General features: G+C 33.3%; 2 protein-coding genes and 1 pseudogene across 4 annotated transcripts; 1 reads left to right on the top strand and 2 right to left on the bottom strand.

The window, feature by feature from the left end:
• The first annotated feature begins 427 nt into the window (after positions 1–427).
• On the top strand, positions 428–3,797 carry LOC25495727 (ATPase family AAA domain-containing protein FIGL1-like; annotated as a pseudogene).
• A 3,014-nt stretch (positions 3,798–6,811) lies between these two features.
• Positions 6,812–10,190, bottom strand: LOC25495726 (SWI/SNF complex component SNF12 homolog). 3 transcript variants are annotated; one of them, XM_013595956.3, is made up of 3 exons: positions 9,865–10,190; positions 8,037–9,757; positions 6,812–7,367 (listed from the first exon to the last, which is right to left on the bottom strand). In XM_013595956.3, the coding sequence occupies exons 2-3, from the start codon at positions 9,638–9,640 to the stop codon at positions 7,295–7,297; spliced, it is 1,677 nt and encodes a 558-aa protein (XP_013451410.1). In that variant the 5' UTR covers positions 9,641–9,757; positions 9,865–10,190; the 3' UTR covers positions 6,812–7,294. The 3 variants fall into 3 exon arrangements, with proteins under 3 accessions (XP_013451410.1, XP_024641617.1, XP_024641616.1); XM_024785849.2 differs by having other exon boundaries at positions 8,037–9,676; XM_024785848.2 differs by having other exon boundaries at positions 8,037–10,190.
• A 4,480-nt stretch (positions 10,191–14,670) lies between these two features.
• On the bottom strand, positions 14,671–18,073 carry LOC25495724 (F-box/kelch-repeat protein At3g27150). The gene is made up of 3 exons (XM_013595955.3): positions 17,755–18,073; positions 16,647–17,212; positions 14,671–15,926 (listed from the first exon to the last, which is right to left on the bottom strand). Exons 2-3 carry the CDS (start codon positions 17,125–17,127, stop codon positions 15,190–15,192), a joined length of 1,218 nt encoding a protein of 405 aa, XP_013451409.1. The 5' UTR covers positions 17,128–17,212; positions 17,755–18,073; the 3' UTR covers positions 14,671–15,189.
• Positions 18,074–21,068: the final 2,995 nt, after the last annotated feature.

The raw sequence follows: 21,068 nt of genomic DNA, 5'->3' as shown, positions 1-21,068 counted from the left end.
AATTAGAAGTAGATAAATTAGTAGTAGATTTCTTTCTTGTTTCTGAACATAGTTTTTTTTTTTGTGTTTGTTATTATAATGAGTAGTGTTATTTGAACAATCATATGAGACAATTTATTTTTTCTCTCTTTTCATTGGTCAAAAAAATGGAGAGAAAAAGGAAGAGAGAATAAGAGAATAATGTGAGTATGAGAGAGAAAGTTGTCAAAAAGTTGTGAGAAAGTGGTTGTACAAATATCATTTCTCAATCTGAAAACAAAGTAGTACAAGGAATTTTCGTCAGAAAAAGTAACAAAAGGAGATGAAATAAATACAAAAGTATATATACGAGGATCACAAGTTTCTTATTTCATTGCTACCCTCGTCCCTCCAAATATCTGTTCAAAATATAAAAACAGTGAAACCCTAATTCTCTCACATTTTCAACATGGCTCAGCAGCTCTCACCGGAAACCCTAGCAACGATAAAAGCATCCACATTTATCCATCCGCATCCGCGTTCCCGACTGAAATTTATGCGAATTCGGTGCTTCAATTCCTTGAAAAATATCCCACCGGCAAACCATATCAACCAAGACTTGATCAATGATAGGAATTATATACTGCAACAACAAGTCCAACTCAGGAAGCCAAGAATGCCTGTTTTGCAAGATGAACATGTGCGGTATGTTTGAGATATTATTATCGTTGCAACAGCTTTTTGACCTTACATTTAAGGTATTGGTCTCATATTTCCTACTCATTAGGGTTTTATACGGCAAAATTACATTCATCGTCCCTTAACTTACTTTTAGATATTCATGTCCTCTTTTTTCTTAGTTATTTTTTTTCACTTCGTTTAGTTTCTTTGCATATGGATTTTCAAGCATCAATTTTTGTCACTTTAGTTTGTTTGCATATGGATTTTCAAACATCAAATCTAAAATTCATATGAAAACAAGAGCGAAAGATCATATATTTGAACGCTAAGAGCTCGTATCAATTTAAAATTATAGATTTGGATATTGAGAAGTAATATGTAGATTGATTAAAATGAGGCAATTGACGTTAAAAAAACAAAAAGGACGAAATCGTTACTTGAAATTAAAGTAAGGGACGACGAGGGTAATTCTTATGCTTTCTACTCAAGGAAATATTAGTCCTATAATTATTGACGTAATATTATACTTTACTAAGAGTGGTTACTGAAACTTGTTCTGAGTCGGTAGTGATTTATGAGGTTGTCTGAGTAGAGCAAGTCTGTGATTGGTTGGTGGAGTTGTCTGTCTCCTCTTTTCGCCGAGTTTGCTTGTACATGTCTCTTACTTTGGTTGGTTTCGGTTTTTCGTTTTCATGGTTGCTCTTTCGATGGAGTCTAGATTCCATCCATATACCCACCATTCATTTATTGTCCATTTACGAGAGATAGGCACAAGTGGAGATTAGTGGGACCAATTTTAACAAGTGGATCTCACCGATGGGTCCTACTAATCTCCCGCATGTGTCTAAATGGACAATATATTTGCTATTCAACAAAAAAAACATATACGAAGTTGAATATATAGAGCATTGCAATTGTTTATTTCAACATATATCATTTGTAATTGTATGCATCTTATAGGTGACAGGCTTGCGGTGCAAACATAGATGAGATGTTTTGTTCTATCATATGATTCTTTTCACTCTATTTCTTTTGTTTAAAAAAATTTGTACGCATCTTTTTGAACTTGTCTATTATTGTAAATAACGTATTCGTTTTATTATTTTTGTTCACCTTTGAACAGTCTTATTGTCCTCGTGAGCTTAACTCGGTTGGTTGGATAATGCATAAAATATGCAAGGTCCAGGTTTCAAACCCCGGCCACTACCAAAAAAAAAAAATGAAATTGCTAGCAATGTTGATGGATCAAGAAATACTACAAACAAATGGTCAGTTCTGAGATCTTCATATCAATCTTTATTTTCTTACTTCTAACTTTGTATCCGCGCTGTTTCTCAATTTCCTATTCTTGCAGTTTGGATATCCTGCGAGGTCCAGATGGTCTACTGCCTCAGAAACTGAGGAATTTAGCACCTCATCACATTGAACATGTCAGTAATGAGATTATGGATAAATATCCCGATGTCCATTGGGATGACATTGGTAATATAAATGTTGTTGCTTTGTTAACTAAATTGGCTATTCTTATGTAAATAGTTATCCTCATTCAATGTTTAATGACATTTTTAGCTGGATTGGCCCATGCCAAAAAATGTGTCAATGAGATGGCCGTATTTCCTCTGCGACGTCCTGACTTATTTAAGGGCTGCCGTTCTCCTGGGAGAGGTCTGCTCCTATTTGGTCCACCAGTGAGTGCAAAATTCTCTTACCGATGTTATAAATTTCAAAGACTAGCTCAATACAGTTTGGTGAAGGTGAAAAGCTAGTAACAGCCCTCTTTGCAGTAGCCAGTTGTCGTCAGCCAGCAGTAATTTTTTTTGATGAAATAGATTCACTCCTGTCTCAGGTATGCTATTGTCATGGCCAATAAAGACACCATTTGATATTTATTTCTGTAATAGGTTCACCTTCAACTATTTTGTCAGAGATTTTTAATTAATTGAGTAATAGAGTTTCATCTATTAGAATTTAAAGACATGAAATTTTCTCTAATTTATATAATATATGTGTAACTTGTTGCAGCGTAATGATAATGAGCATGAAATAACTAGACGTATGAAGACACAATTTTTTATTGAAATGGAAAGCTTTTCCGGTGGTAACGAGCAAGTCCTGGTTATTGGTAATTGTTGTGCAATACGCTCAATTTCTTTTCTTTTTTCTTTTATCTCGCTAACTGTCTCCTTTGTTCAGTAAAAAGTTATATCCTTTTGTGATACTTTTAATCGGTGGAAACTAAATAACGATGGCTTTTGTTCTACAATATTTATGATTTTATCTTTCGAAAATGTGATTCGGTACATAAGGCAAAATATCAGGCTTTAACATGATCACTGTCATGCTTATGTACTTCAGTTTTTGGTTTCGTTTATGATCAAATATAGGAAAACTAACCAATGTTTATTTTCATTTGTTTTTGTATTATGCAAGATTTATTAAGGACCGTCTCTACACATTATGATTGTAATAATGGTAAAATTTATACAGGTGCAACAAATCGTCCCCAAGATCTTGATGAAGCAGCACGAAGGAGACTTACTAAACGACTATACATTCCCCTACCATCCTCAGGTGCTAACCATGATCCTCCATCTTTCTACAAACCCTTTTAAGCACACCGTCTAACTAACTTATTTACTTGGTATTTCAGACGCAAGAGCTTGGATTGCACGTAATCTTTTAGAGAAGGATGAACTATTCAAGCTATCAAACGAGGAAATGGAGATTATATGTGACTTAACGGAAGGTATTGACATTATGCCAGTTAATTACAGTATCTAATTGTTTTTTCATTGTTTCTGGTGATTTACTTATACTTGGTAACTTTCTTTTTTAGGTTATTCAGGATCAGATATGAAAAACTTAGTGAAGGATGCTTCTATGGGTCCATTGAGAGAGGCAATGGAACAAGGTATAGATATTATGGAGTTGAAAAAGGAGGATTTTAGGCCAGTAACTCTTCAGGTATGCAAAAGAGTGCATGCAAAACCTAGAAATTTCAAAAATATTTCTCAAATTGATAATTAATTTTGAAAAGATTTCTTCACTTTGTGTAGGACTTCTTGAATTCCATGAAAGATATAAGGTCTTCTGTTTCAGCTAATGAACTTGGAATTTATGAGGAATGGAACAAGCAATTTGGAAGCTTACAAATTTAGAGGAACATAGAAGCTTCCAAAGTGTGCAAGTCTTTGGAACCATAGCAGGAAAAAATATAAGATCAATTCAAAATAGTTGAGCTGCAATATAACGGTTTTGATGTTTCAGCGGTCACTGCGACTAAAGTTGCATTAGTTGTATTAAACCTCGACCCTCCTAAAACTTAAAGATCTCGATGCGACCATAATTTAAAACCTTGGTTCTGTAGTGTTTTTTGTCAAGAAATTATTGTAGTTTACGTGGAGCTCAATGTCGTAATCCAAATGTGAAGGTTCACCAACAATGGAATGTGTACACTACATTCTCTTAGAAAACAACGATGTGAGATTATTGCATCCACAATCTATAAGAGAAACTCAAACTTGGTAAGCAAGATATCTAATGAAATGAAGGGGTAAGATTGAACTTCGAAGATAGATGATCATAGTCATATCCTGCATTTATCGATCTCTGTTGGTGGTAAGAATCTTAGACATATGAAAATGGGTGTCTTGGGATCCTAAACGTTAGGGCTGTGCAAGAGTAGCATAGAACAAATATTATTGGTTTCAAGATACGGATGATTTGCTATTAATAGAAATATGTCATTAGTTAATACTCAATATCTTGATCCTACCTCTTCAATAAGAGCATGTTAGCATCATAAAATGATTTTATTGTTCTAATGTCTTCCTAATAGTCTCCATAGATGTTCCAAATAACCAAAAAAAAAAAAAAATTGATTTACAAAAGTGGATTTATTTCAAGGCTGTGGAGACACAATCAAAGTACTTGGGAGACAACATGCTTTTAATTTTGTTTATGATCATGTTTGGAAGAAATTGAAAGTATGGAAGGAGAAAATGATACCATCAGTAGGTCATGAGGTTCTGATTAAATCTGTGAATCAATCCATTTTGACTTATTTTATCATGTTATGAGATGATTTCTCATATCGACAGGCTTGACTTATTCTGATATATTTAATAAATTAGTCCCAAAGAGAAACTTCATGCATATTTTAGGCTTGTTTAGTGTTTGACAGATGGAAATAGCTCTAACTGATTCTACAAATGTGTTGATAGGCAGCTTTTGTTGTTGGATTTAGTCTCTGTTGTAACATCTTATTTATAATTGTAGAGATTCTGACACTTTCCGTAGATGTAGACAACATTGGATGAACCATGTCTTCCGTTTTCTTCGATTTTTCTGTCTTCTACCTAAACAGTCTATTTGGTTACAACTTACAAAACAATTAGTTTGATCATTTGTGATACTTGATTGATATCAAATTCCTATTATCTTTAAATCTTTTTCTTTCTTCCCATACGTTGTTGATCTCACGAATCCTGTGTGGTCCTGATGGTGAACTTCCTGAGAAATTGAGGAATTTAGAATCTCGCCTCATTGAACATCTTAGTAACGAGATTATGGATAAAGATCCCAATGTACACTGGGATGACATTGGTAATATATTTCTCTTCAAAAATTAGTTTCTGTTTTCTAAAATCTTTTCTGAGATGATTTTCTACAGTCTTCATCAACTCTTGAACTGATCCTGTCTTTTTCAATACCTGATATATGTACTGATGATAATTACAGTGTGGTGATGGTGAGCATGAATCAAGTAGACGGCTAAAGACACAGTTTCTTATTGAAATGGAAGGCTTTGACAGTGGTAACATGAAACGGAAGGTATCAACACTATTCCAGTTACAGTTTCTTCTGCATAGCAGTTTGTTTTTCGACATTTGTCATGGTTAAGATATGAAAAACTCAGTGCAGGAGGCTTCTATAGGTCCCATAAGAGAGGCAATAAGACATGGTGCAAAAATTGTAAACTTGGAAAAGGAGAAGATTAGACTAGTCTCTCCAGGTATGCAAAAGGGTCCATACAGAACATAGAAATTTCAAAAATATTTTCCAAGATTGATTATTAATTTTTAAATGATTTATTCACTTTGTGCAGGACTTCAAGAATTCCCTGCAAGAAGTGAGGCCTTCTGTTTCACCTAATGATCTTGGCATTTTTGAGCAATGGAACAAGCAATTTGGAACCTTAGCAAAATGAGTATGTTCTCATTGTAAGGAGATTTACCTTAAACATTATTGTAAGCATAACAGAACATTTGGATGGTATTGCATGTATTGATATATGAAATAAGTAGTATTGAGAAAAAAATGTTAACAAAGTTTTAGAATCAGAAGATGTTACAAAGCATGATGAATGAAAAGTTGTGCACAAGATGCTTGATATGAAGCACGGACACGAACACGTACACTACTAATAATTTAAGAAAATCATATAATTCAGTGTAATTATAGTGTCATGTCGGTGTCGGACCAACACGGTGTCCGACACCGGGACACACCTAATCCGAGGAGTGTCCGTGCTTCAATTTACCAAAAAAAAGCACAAAGTTGGGATGTATCAGTACATACCCTCAACAAATTCTGAGGGCTAAAATGGACTGAAAGATGAGGTCTTTTATGTAAAATAAGAATATAAAAATTTTGATTTTATAATAATATGATAATTTTTTTTTGGTATGGAAATAAACCATTTATCAATTATTCATAAAATAAATTAAAAGTGATTTTAATTAAATTGCAGAGTCGTACACCAAAAAAAAAATTAAATTGCAGAGTCATGCATGAAGAGTATGTTTGGTTGTTTAGTTAAATACAAGTAAAAAAAGTCTACAATATGTTGAAAATCCTATAGCCATTTGCTACTAATTAAACGTATCTAGTAAAGTACATATGTACTTGCATATGTATTTTCAAGAACTTATAAAAATAATCAATGAAAACATTATAATAACTTACAAAAATAACTTTCATAATGGCCATAAGATTTTTTTTAGTGTTGTCACGTAGACTCTAATCAAACAAATGAAGTCCTTAACACCTAGCTCAATTGACAATGTCAATATTGCTAGGTTAAACATCTACATCCGGATTTGAACCAAAAAAAAAAGCTCAAAAAAAAAAAAAAAAAGCTTAGCGTTTAACTAAACTTTTTGGAGTTGAATTGAAGTGCATTGAAAAAAGAAGCTCAAATTTATATGTATTATTTTCATAACATTACTACATACTTCAACAGATCACAGATTGATTGTAACACAATCATGGCATACAGCACAAGTTTTTCTCTTCACCTGTGTTGTGTCACAAACAAGACAACCGAAGATATTGTACACAAATTAATCCTTCCTAATACAAATTTTTCATGATGTCAAAGTAACCAAAGAATCCATCATTGTGGACTACTACAACAACTACCGAAACATGAAACTATGATGCTACCATCTTTCTCCTAACAATCTGATAAATTATCAGCACTGCAACTAGTTGCGGTGCTCATAGGATCCATATGCTATGGAGCAGTATTCACAAATACGGCATGGAAGATGGAAAACTAGCTTACTTAAGAATTCCCTTGATTTATATTGAAATGAATAGCATAAAAGGATGAATGATTTCAAAATAAGGAGCACTGGGACTTCTCTAGGTATCATGTGCTTCCTGGAGCATCACTTCCTGCAGCTGGTTTGCGATTCAAATATCGAATAACAGCATCTTCAACCCTGCTCATGTTGTCAAACAATATATGAATTCTTTTAGTGAATGATAATTGATATAGTTAATGCTCAATCGTAAAATGCATCCATTAAACATAGAAAATACAAATACATTGATTCAAGGCTTATTTTAACTGGATTGTGCACAGAAGAAAGAAAAAAAATGCATTTTAAAACATTTGAAATGAAATCCTATCATATATATCAGTGTTGTCAACTGCAGATCTTAGAAAATGGTGGTTTGTTCAAATTCCGCTACACTACACTACACTTTGTGCCTAATAGCATATAGCAGAATAATCATGATTTGTTCAAATTATGTTATGCTATGACAGCATAGTGCGCTATTTGACAACACTGGGCCATATGAGATGAAAATAGGCGCATAAATCCAACAGTCCAACTAACATATATGCTAAGTTTATATATAAATCATCATCATTCATCAACTAAGACAATATATGGAAGGGGACTATTAATCACAGAAGTATAGTGACAATTCTAAATTATATCTGATTTTGAGTCAATCACAATCAATTCTGGCAGACGATGATGAATTAATTTGCAATCAAAGATGGTAGCAAATAAACAGAGACAAGCAAAAAAAACAAAATATAAAATAAAATAAAACAATGGAGGATAGAAAAATGAGCAGAGATAGTTCTCAAAGATTACCATGGTTGGTTGAAAAAATCTGCTCGGCGCTCTTTTTCAGCACTGCGACTAGGTTCTCCAGCTGCAGCTTTCAGATCCCTGCTTTGAGACTCAATCAAGGCATTAATAAATTCTACTGGAGATTGACTGAAACCAAGAAAGAATGCCCGTCTCCTACGATGCTCGTGGATTTTTCTAATGATTCCACATATCGATTCATCACATGTTTCAATCTCTTTGTTCTTCTCAACATTTGCCAATAGTGCAGACAACTCCCTTTGAATAGGAAAAGGAATATCAATCATCGCATCGTAACAAGCACTCCCAGCTGGACTATTTCCCGATAGTTTGATCTGATGCTCCACAACTATAGGTGGTGGAGGGAACAAATGTGGTGATATTTTCTGCGAAACCGTTGTGAACTTCACCTTTTCTTCCCCAAATACTTTCTGAAGAGGCTGATCACAGTGAAAAAAAGAAGGGTCGCTAGGGTTCTGCAGTTTCCTAGCCTTCACATAGTGCCATATTGCAGCAATAATTCTTGGACGAGTATCAACGTCGATAGCAAGAACTTCCGTCAATGCTGGTGAAAGCTTAAACTTCTCAGGTGCATAATTCATATAAAACTGTATATTCACCGAAAACTCTTTATCCCCTTTCCTCTTCACTTCAAAACCTTCTTGAGGAGCAGGTGATCGATAACTATCCCACATAATAGTGTTGTTCTCAGGATATAGCCTCGGATCCAAAGTAATGATTACTTTTTTAAAGAAAGCCGAGAACTTTGGATACATCGGTGACGACTTCTGAACTACTCCCGGCTGATCAGGGTCAACACCATCTTCCAATACCCTCCCAACTATCTTCAGTGTCCACGTCGGAGGCTCGGCATTTGGCTTCTTAGGTATCGTGCGAATTTGGTTCGCAAAAGTGTTAAATACATAAATACGAAGAGTTTTCTGAATACAAGGCGGATTTTTCAGCGCTTCCTGAATATCAACCTTCTTTCTAGAAAGTGCAGCATCCACACGAGACTCAAACTCGAGAAGCTGTGTATAAAGAGCAGATTCCGGCAATATAGCAGCCACCCTTTCCTGCATCGGTTTCTCAGGAAGCTTCTGCTTCTTTCTCCGTGCAGCAGCAGGCGTGAGTTCCATTGGTCTCAACGGTGAGAAATTATTCTGAGGCGGAAATCCAACCGGCCTCATAGGTGGTTTCAAAGGACCACGTTTCGCACTGCCACTCCCAGGCGTAGACATCGACGACGACGAAACACCTAAATTCCCTAAACCACCAACCTGATTCTGATTAAGACTCAACCCTTGAGCTTGCAAATGAGCCTGGAGCTGAGCATGAGCTACTGCTGCAGCTTGTGCATGAGCCTGAGCTTGAGCCTGAGCCTTATTTTGTGCTTGAACTATAGCATGGGCTTGTGACTGTGGAAACTGGCCTTGAAAACCAGCAGCCATTTGGGCTTGAGCTTGAGCTTGAGCCTGGGCTTGGGCTTGGGCTTGTGAAAAAACAGGGTTTGTAGACATAGAATTAGAGGGCATTCCAGCATTACCAAAGGATGATGAAGAAGCACCAATGCCTTTAGAAGGGTTGTTATTATTGTTCACAGACATCACTATCCAAATCTAATCAACAAAAGGGTCGAAACCCTAAAAATTCAAATCTTCAAGACCCAGATGAAAAAAATCTAAACTTTATGCAATATTATCAATCATAGACCAAAAGGGTACCTATATCACAACAAATTCAAGTGTGAAAACTACTTCGTAAAAATTCTGTTACCAAAATGGAAAGAACCAAAATCACTGATTTTGATTCTGAATTAAGTAATGTTTACCTCGATCTGGATTCAGGAAGATCCACTGATTGAAGAAGAAGCCATGAAGAAGTGAAAAATGTGATTTTTTTTGTGAATTAGGGTTTGGTGATGAAGAGAGAGAAACAAGGGGATAAGATGAATTAGGGTTTGATGAGTGAAAATTGCGAAGAGAGAGAGGTGAATTGAGGAAATTGACGAGAGAGAGTGAAGATTTAGAGAGAGAAAGAGATGAATTTTGAGGAAGATGAAGATGGTGAAGGTTTGGCTAGGGTTTGGAAAATGGGTCAAAGTTTTGAGTCAGTGTGAAGCGTTTAGTTTTGAAACGGTGTCGTTTTTAGTTCTAAAACAAGTTGTGAATGTTATAACCAAATCCAAATGTAATAAAACGTGTTTTTTCCTTTTTTTTTTTTTTTTTTTTAAGAACCAAAAATGGAATTTATATATTAACAACGGCGGTGAATCCCCATAAGCACAAGGTGTACTCAAGAGGTCACCCCAAAATTACAATATGTCTGAGTACAAAAACAATAACAGAAATCAATCGATACCCAAACAACGTAAAGGGTTCGACCACCATGTTTGTAAACCATAAACAAAACTAGCATTATTAGCTTTTAGCCATCACAAAGCTGTATATTTAACTTTATCCATCAAGTCTGTCAGTGGAGTGTGAACATTATTGAATAGCCTGTTGTTTCTTTGTTACATAATATCCACACGCAATAGCCACAAAAGCTGCATAAATGAACGTCTGGACCTCGAAGTGCCTATAGCGATAGTAAACTGAATAAAATGAGCATGTATGTTATAGGGATCAGCTCCAGAGATGCCAAGCCAATTCCTAACATGGTGCCATAAAGCACCAAAAATATCACAGTGAATGAACATATGTAATACTGATTCGTTGTTCCCACACCCCGCCACACAATAAATGTCCGCGCGCGGGTTGAATAATACCTCGCCTCAAAAGATTCTGTTTTGTTGGTAATTTGTCCCGCAACAACCTCCAAGATAGAATAGAGACCTTCAAAGGTACCAGCCTATGCCAAACAAGATCTCTCGTTTCATCACTTAAAGTAGCTACCTATGTAGTAAGAATTTGGTAAGCTCCACGCACAGTGTACCCCCCCCCCCCCCCCCCCCCCGGTAATGTCAAGGAGCCACTGCCACCTGTCAGTAACAACAGTCTGCAAAACAAAATTGTTAAGTAATAGGCGACACTCCCCTAGCAACTCCTCCTCCCACTCCCACAACCTTCTCCTCCATCTCCACGCTTCACCCCCTACCTCCCAGCCTAGAGAGAACACCTCAGCGACTGTAATCATTTTATTCAACGATAAATCAAATAAGCGACTAAACCGCCTACACAACGGAACAACGATAAATCAACAGAACACCTCACCCTTGAAATAAAAAGAAAATGTTTTAAAAACATTGGGTTAATTTTGTCAAAAAAAAAAAACATTGGATTAATTAGTGTCTCATGGATATTAATTGAAAAGTTTTGTTTCTCAAGTTGTTTAGTGATTAGAAATTTATCCCTTAAGACTAATATATGCTATATATATATATGATTTGCATTCCAATATCTATATATATATAGTATGTGTTTAGTTGTGCGGTACCAATTTCACATCAAGTCAAAATCACAGTAGGAACCATGTTTGCAATGAATTTATGGTGGGGTTTAGCATGGGAAAGTGGAGTTGTTTCCCACCATGGAAAAATATTTTTTGACGGTTAGATTTAAGAGGATCGTTGATCTTATTATGGTCTGCACACACTATATATTTCCCAACTTTGTCTTCAACCTCACTGTCGTCTCTCTCATTTAACCACCACCAAACTCCAGTCAACAACCCACCCCTTCAGCCTCACTGATCTTTCCCCACTGATTTTCAATTCGAATTTTGCTGTTTGACATAAAATTGATCTTTCAATCCCTTTCTTGTGCATAAAAATTCCTTTCCATTCTACGCTTATAATAGGTTCCAAAATGGCAATCAATTTTAAATAATTAGACATGTAAAAAGTAAAATTCACCATTAATATTGAAAAACATAGTTTTTGTAACAACAACCATGGCATTGATAACATTACGTACTTTCAAAAAACCTTTCATTCATTCTCAAATATAATAGAAAAACAACCACTTTCATCATCAACAATAGAATCCAATAAAACACCAGCAGATTTGTGCTTTCAAAAAAATTTAGATCTGAGTTTTTTTTATGTTTTTTTTTGTGGTTGAGTTATGGGTTTTTTTGTATGTGTTGATTATCCTTTTTCTATGTATTTAGTTTATTTGAATTGATTGGATTTGGGCAAGCGATTTTGGCAACTGAAACTCCCAAGCAATGGGTACCTATTAGAGTTTTTTTGAAGGTGTGATGAGGTGGGTTGTTGACTTGGGTTCAGAGGTGTGGTGGTGGTGAAAGGTGGAGATGATAGTAGTGAGGTTGATGACAAAGTGGGGAAAGATATAGTGTGTGTAGATTATAATAAGATCAATGAAAGGTGGGAAACAACTCCCCTTTCCTATACTAAATGCCACCTGAAGTTATATATAGTAGCTTTTCCAAATTACAACAATTTTTACCTTGGGGCGTGAGAAAGTTACTTCCACCGCACATCCAAATAAGCTAATACTACCTCCGGTCCTATTTATAAGAGAAATTTAGGTCAACAAAAGTGAATGTATTTGGACTGAATTTTTAACTAGATACATCAACTTTTGTTGACCCAAAATTCTCTTATAAATAGGACCGGAGGGAGTAGTATAATACAATGTCTCTTTTAACCAAGTAAACTCACATAAATTGGATACAGAGTTACAAAATAGTAGTAGTTTTATATTTCAAACAACAATTTTAAAACTATATAAAATTGAATTTACAACTTTCCAATAAATTAGTTTTATATTTGTTTCATTAATCAATTCATTCGGGCCATTCTTTAACATTTTTTTAAAACATTTTATCATTCTTAGACATTTGTTATTCATTTTCTATTGGGTTAAATAAGTTTTTATTCTTTATAAAATTTTCAAATTTCGCCTTTACTCTCTCGAAAATATTTTTTCAATTTTTTATCCTTCAAATACTTTATGTCATCACTTTTGGTATCTGTTTTTAAGTCAATTTATGTGTATTATTCAAAATTTAATAAAGACATATGTCGTCAAGTTTAGTACATTATAGAATTATCTCTTGATAAAAGTATTGAATTTTTAAATTAGAGATTAATTAAATGTGATTTTTTATAGGCTTAATTGTAGTTTTAGTATCACAATCTTGGAATTTTGGCCCCCTATAAAAAAATCAATAACAAATCAGCCCAAATTTACCCATTTTTATACTTTTGACTCTCTAAATCAATTTTGACCAAGTCAATGCATACGTGGCACCCACACCACTTAAAGTGAGGTGCCACGTGTGACTTTCTATTTTCTTAAGGGGCCAAAATCGCAAGATTGTGATACTTAGGGAGCCAAAACTAAGTTTAATAAATAAAGTGATTTGGGTGCCACTTATGCATTGACCCAGTCAAAATTGGTCCGGGGGACCAAAAGTGCAAAAGGGAGTAAACTTAGCAGACTGATTTGTTATTGTTTTTTATAAGGGATCAAAATTGCAAGATTGTGATACTTAGGGGCCAAAAATGCAATTAAGCTTTTTTATTTTTTTTGTGCTTAAATAATCATATTTAATCATGTTTAGTTATAATTTTTTTTTAGAGATTCTTATAATATTCTAAACATACTTGAAAAACTCATTCAAAAATATGAAGGGTACACATGATCTTACCTAAAAGCAAGGATCAAAAGTTGTGACAGAAAATATTTGGAGGACCAAAAATTGAAGAAATCTTTTAGTGGGACAAATGAGAAATTTGAAAATTTTATAAGAAACGAAAACTTATTTAACTCTTTATTTATTTGTTCTTTATTTATTTTATAGGACTCATCAATATCAGAATATACCTCAAGGTTCAATAAACATTTACATAGGTGCTTACTAAATCACTAGGATTCATACCTTGACAACAAAAGTTGATACACAATCTTACAATTGAAACAACTCCTTATCAAGTCAATCGTCACAAGCTATTTGTTCTTTATTTTGAGTTTAGGGTAATCTTCAATTTTAATTTTTGCAATATTAGAGACTTTTTAATTTAATTAAAAGTTTTTTTTTTTTACTCAACTTTAATTTAAAGTTCAAAAAATTTATTTTTGATCAAAAAGGATCAATTGACCATTGAATGATCTTTTTGAAAGAAAACAATGTTGGACCAAAGTAATTTTATTTTATGGTGAAAATCGTAACAGTATTGAAAAGAATATTGTTGTATACTTTAATTTAATGACGGTGGGTTGATAGTACAAAACAACTTTGCCCACACAACTAAAGAAAGTTAAGTATATTGGACAAGTTTGTTTACTATTTTCTAACCATACTTACTTGATTTAAACTACTCCGGTTGTCCCCGTGAGCTTAACTCAGTTGGTAAAGACAATGCATAACATATGCAAGGTCCAGGGTTCGAACCCCAGATACCACAAAAAAAAAACTACTCTGATTGTTGTTATAAGCAAATATTCTCTTTTTAAATTTTTAAAATTTATTAAATAATTGATGTATGGTTTATTATTATAAGCAAATATTATATTTTTAGATTCATATTCATTGAATAATTGATGTATCTGATTTATAATATATTTCAAATACATTAATTATTCAATAAATCTGAAAAAGAGTATCTGATTATTTACTCTTTATTTGCAATTGCGATATAAACATGTAAATAAAGAAATTGGGAAAATCAAAGTAGAACACTTTTACATTACGGATAAAAGAACAAGATACATGAACAAGCTTGATTACCAAGCCAATGATCAAGTAGTTCCATGAAATGAAACCATATGGATTACTAGAAACTTTATTACAACAAGGCTTACTAGAAACATTAAATAACAAAAACAAGTAAAGAGAAATCAACTAAAGAAAGTTGATTCAATCGGTAAGAAGATTAGCTCCAATCTCATAATGACCTGAGTTTGAATCTTACTATCGATGTGAGACCTCATGACCTGAGTTCGAATCTCATTGTCGATGTGAGACCTCATTGATAGGTATTATCATATATAAGTGCATCTGCTAACTTTCTCTTAACCTTCAGGCTTTCTTTGACCTTGATGACCCCTCGAGATCAAACTTGCCTAAACTGTTATTCATCAAAATAAACTTCACACAAACCTTCAACTTTTTCTTACTTTATTTTCATAAAGTTTCATTTCCAACCAACAACTACTTAATCCATAAAACTCATTCTTCAAAGTTTTCAAGCCAACATCACAGCACAATTGTGAATATAAGAGTTAAGATTTCCACTACCACACACAATTTTCTTCCACTCCAAAACCTCCAAATCAGGATGAGGAAAACACTTATAAATCTTCATCGCTGTTTTACAAATAACAAGCAATTCATTTCCCAAAGATTTGAATGCCACACCATAACCAACTTGGTTATCAGCTCTAACAGGAACAAACCCTAACTTCTTCCACAAGTTACTATCTTTCATATAAACCTTTACCTCGTTTGTTGAAGCATCAAGTGTGTACAATTCATTGTTAACAACAGCTATAAGTGGTGGTAATCTTGAACTTGAAAGAACAATATCCTTCAACATGTTAGGAATCAAATTCCACTTGTTGGTCTTTTCGTCGAAGAATTCACCACATGTTAGATCGTCATTATTTTCATCTCGTCCTCCAATTACATAAAACTTGTTGTCCAAGTAACATCCTGAACATGATTTTCTCTTTTTGTTCATGTTTGGGAGTTTTTGCCATGTTTGGTTTTCAGAATTGTATTTTTCAGCTGAATTTAAACATGTTTGGTTCATGCTTAAAACTTCAATGCAGTTTTTTCTTTCAAGTCCACCAGCAACATAAGCAAAATTGTCACATGAAGCTTTTGCAAAGACACACCTTGGTGTTATCATTGATGGACCTTTGAACCATTCATTTGTTGTTAATTCATAACGCCATATAACGGCTCCATCAATCTCCATACCTGTTAATTGATTTGTTAAAGAAGGAATAATATTGTGCAAAAATATGTCATTTTGGTCTTGAATGTACGAGGCGATGCCACTATAGTCCTCGAATCTATCAAAATTAAAAAAATATCCCTAAGTGCGCGTTTATTAGTAACTCCTAGACCAAACTAACTAACGAGAGACGCATATGAAGACCAAACAAACGCTCATGTTTGTGTCTATTTGTTAGTGATTTTTAGGGCCAAACCGACTCATGAAATATGCATTTGAGGAACAAACTAACATATCTATGTTTGTCTTTTGCCAGTAATTTCATAAACGAAACCGAGTAACGAAAAACACATGTGAGAATCAAACTAACAAACGAAAGAAACATTCGATGATAAAAACGTCTAACAATATATAGTGACACCATCATTCATTCAAGGACTAATCGTCACTGTCTTCCCTAAATGTGTGCGTTTGTGTCGATATAATCCCTAAATCTATCAAAATTACAAAAAAATATTCATGAGTATGCCTTCCATTAGTATTTCCATGCATAGACTATAAACCGACCAACAAAAGACATATGAAGACTATAACCTAACCGACGAAAGACACATGTAAAGACCAAACTGACTAATAAAAGAAACATTCTTGTATGCTTCTGTAATTTCGATACATTCAAGAACTACAGTAACACCGCTTCACACATACAACGACAAAAATAACCAATTACTCAAAATACATACCTGAAACAAATAAATGTGTGCCTGCAGAAAAGGACTCTTTTTCACCATTTTCAAATATGTAATCAGATGGAATAATAGGTAGCTTCCTGCATGACTTGAATTGACCATCAAACACACACCAATTCCTTTCACCACCACTTGCTAACATAAAAACTGATGGTTCTTTCAACCCTATCATTCTTCTTATCTTATAGATTTCACCATTCTTCATTAGATTTAAAAACTTGTTGTTTAAGCAACACATTTTCCAGTGTTTTGAAATTGGAAACCTTGCCAATATCATTGTCTCTAGTTCATCACTAAGACATGGTAATGGTAGTAGAACATAATCTGCATCCTGCGGTTCTTGACCTGAGGAGGAACCATTGTCACCAGATAGTGACAATTGTAGAATTCTCAAATTTTCATTGGAGGAATTTGGTGAATTTCTGTAAATTCCACTACCAATGAATGATCTTTTACTAGACACACTATAACTCATTTTTATGCAATTGTTTTTTCTTTTTCTCTGAATAATGTTTTGCTGAACAAAAAGACTTCACAGTTCACACCCTATTGCTAAATATCTGCAAAAACAGTTACTAGAATTAGATTGAAATTTATGTTATAAGTAAGAATAAGATACTCAATGCCTATAGTTAATAGTGAATTAGAGTCAAATTCTTTGAAAACTAATAATCACAGAATAAATTAGAGTCAAATAACATTTAAAATTAAGTGTGGTCAAATCGTGACCACACTAAGATATCAAAAATCTTGATGTCACGGTCCAATCGCAGTTACATTTTTTTTTTAAACCATGGTAAAATTTATTTCTCAATTGATATTTTATCTTATTCGTATAAAAAAAAACTTAAAACACTTATATTATAACATACTTCTATCGTATTAATGCTTATGTATAATCTATTTCTATAACAAAAATGAAATGGTTTTCGTGCTATAAGATATCTTCATAAGCTATCCTAAAAAGTTTATGGAACTAAGCTAATAAAAGTTCATGGACACGTCAAACAATTTCAGAAGTGTTTATGTCGTTGGATAAAGTCAAAAAATTCAATGCATGCAAAATAAAGATATCATGAATATCATTGAAAAAGATACTTACCTAGAAGACTTCACATGATCATGAGCTTGAACATGCCAAGATTAAGAAAAAGTTGATATCTTCATGGTTTGACCATATTTACTAAGAAGTGAAGAACAAAATAGAAAGTGTGAATGGATAAATCACAAAGAGAAGAGAATAAAAAGCCATTTACTTAAGACATTAAGTTAGTATAATATAACTCTAATCCATAATTATGTATGAAAACAATATGAAGTTGAAAGGTGGTCAAGATGAGGTGATAGGAGTGACTTAGAATAAGGAAAGGAAGCCATTAAGATGGATTCAACATGGAAGCATACTCCATATGTTAGGAAAATAAGTGGTTAAGTAAATAATTAAGGTGTGTGTTTAGAGATTATAATACCCTCCAAGAATTAATATTATATAAGATATGTCATCATCATCATTATCATTAATTCATTATCTAACTCACAACTATCACTATCTCTTTTTACACATATTTTTTTAATAGAAAAAAAGTAATTGAAGAGAGAGAGAGATTGTGTGCTGATTTCATAGCTCATATAGTATAGTTGAATTTTTGAATGGTTTTTCAGCACTCAAAATGTGACAGAAAATATTTTTTTAAAACCTAAGCAAAAGAATGGATAAAATATTGAACAAAAGAGAAAGGAAAAATGTGGGGACCAGATTCTGCAACCTTTTTTTGCTGATTAATTAATTAAGTAATTTTTTCCTCGTTTTGAGTAACTGTTATAAACCACATTACCACCTTCAAAACGTGTTTTTTCCATGCTTGCATTTTGTAATGTTAATTTACCTTGCATTTTCTTCTCATATATGTAAGGTTTAAAATAAGGGTGATGATAAAGTGTCTTAGGGCATTTGATAAGGTTTTAAAAATAAAAATAGTTGATAAATTTTATGTACAATTCTGAAAATAAAGTTATTTTTTATTGTTTCATTGTGTTGAATGTACGACTCTCAAGATAAAGTTTCTATTTTAAATTTCTTAGTAAAAGTCTATTAAACAGTAATAGTGGGATCATATAGTAATTTAATGAACATTCATTAAACCGTAAACCAACTGTGCATCACCATTAAACTCAACAAAAAAAAAAAAGTCTACAAAGTATTCACTATTTCTCACTTTGTATCTTCTACAACTTATTCAAATTTAACATAAAAATAAAAATAAAACTGTATTTAACATCAAAAAATTTAATGTCCAAAAATAATTTCTTAGAAGTAGATAATTTGATCAACCAACTGTCTTGGTAGTTGGTAAGTAGATGGGAGTTTAGTTCTTTATATGAGGTCCAAATCCAATATCATGCATCCCAATTCATGTGTATTTTAATTCAAGTTGGTAGGTGCTAATTAAGTCCAAGAATATCTGGATTACTTGGACTGTGCACTCAAGCTTTATATACTATTAAATAGAGCAAATTTTATGGTACATCTACAAATTTGAATGTATTGGTACACCAAGTCAATAAATTATTAGTTAAATGTGTTATTTTTTGAAGAGAAAAATTGTTTTCTATTATCTATAATTATAATAATTAAATCTTATTTATCAAAAACGTTGATGAAATAAAATTTAATTTTTCTAAATTTTTAGTACTCATAATAGAGAATTTTAATTTTTTTACAATAAAATGTAAAAAAAAAAAATTAGTATGATTTTTATAAACTAATTAAACGATGATTTTTTTCTTATGAAATGACATCTTCTAAAATATAAATATCAACAAATAGCTTTTTATTCCATAAAAATAATAGTTAATTTAAAAATTTTTAAAATAGGAGTATCGATACACCTTAATTTGTGGGTGTACCGTAGAAGTCCCCTGAGAAGTCTTGGATTTAATTTATATGAGACTCTATGTTAGACAATTAGATTGTCTCTTTTCCAACAACATCAAGTACAATATAATTTAGTCATTTATTTTTACCAAATTGTCACTTAGATAGTAATTCTTTTTTTTCTTTTTTTTTTGAGTCAAGAGTGTATTTAGCAACTGGGCCGTGATACCAGTTAACATTTATTGAGGGCCAATATTATGCAACTTATTTCATGAAAAAAAAATTAACCCCCCCCCCCCCGCGTCTCTCCAACGGTAGTTAACCACCATTCACTTAAGTCAACAGTAGTTAACTGTTGTTCACTCAATATCAACGGCAGTTAACCATCGTTGCGTTCCAATCATATTTCAAAACAGAACAACAACCTCCCACACTTCTTCAAAATACAACCAAACTCCCTCAAAACTCTCATAAACCAACCCTGCATTATATTTCTTCAAAGTCAACTAATCAATCATATACAATTAAGTTTTTGTAATCCCCTAGCATTCAAATTCTTAGTTTTATTTTTGTGTAAATTATAGATGACAAAACCATCCCTCTTAAATACAATGTCCATAGACCTAGGTGACACCACATTATTATGCATGACTCTTTAACCTATTTGTAAAAGGCCAAAAACCTTTGTTGTTAGGAAGCCAAAAATGTCAAACACATGATATGAAAGCAAGTTGATGCCATAACACACTTTCTTATGTTTGACCACTTTTCTTAAAGTGGCTTTGAGGATTGTTTGTCCCATAACAAAAACCGCAGTACCCAATCCCACAAGCCCGTGGGACCCCAGTCATTTCCACACAAGTATGTTTCTCCCCTACCCACTCGTACACCCGAACATATGTTGGCCTAAGTGTCGATTTTCCTTATTGTGGGTCAGTCAAGAATTTCAGGGGTGCCTTCTTCTTCACAGATATTTGACCGCCTAAGTATATCAAAAAGAACATCCATAACAAATTTGTGCCTTTATTTGAAGCAGGGAAGCTCCTTACAATGAACTTTATGCTCCCCAAAGGTATCCAGACACGTCTTATTGCAAACAGTGACACCTCATCAATAGAAAGTAATGGAATCATAATGCGATATATGAGGATAGTACGATACTCTATTGGTGACATATGTTGGCTTAACCCATCAATAAGGATAGCTAGAAGAAAATATTGAGCATGTGTTGTTTGCAAACACCGAAAAACTACTTTCTGTCGCGTGGTCATGTCAAATTTCACTTCCATATCCTGAACACTTTTACTAAAAAGACGTTCATCAAAATATGATGTGCTTTATATGAGGGATGGTGTCCTTGCTAGTAAAATTGCTAAAGTCAAAATTTAAAATCGTACCATAAAGACCATCAAAAGCACGGTCAAAATCAAAGTTCATACCACTTATCCCGCTATCTCTCAAAGTTGAGATTTTTTATATGCGGATCAAATTAATTTTAATATTTAATTTGAAAGTTTATGATCGACATTATATATATATTT

Source organism: Medicago truncatula, chromosome 6 (genome assembly GCF_003473485.1).
Source record: "Medicago truncatula cultivar Jemalong A17 chromosome 6, MtrunA17r5.0-ANR, whole genome shotgun sequence".
Lineage (NCBI taxonomy): Eukaryota > Viridiplantae > Streptophyta > Magnoliopsida > Fabales > Fabaceae > Medicago > Medicago truncatula.
The sequence above is the reverse complement of the archived record's forward strand: the minus strand, read 5'-3'. Positions and strand labels throughout refer to the sequence as shown.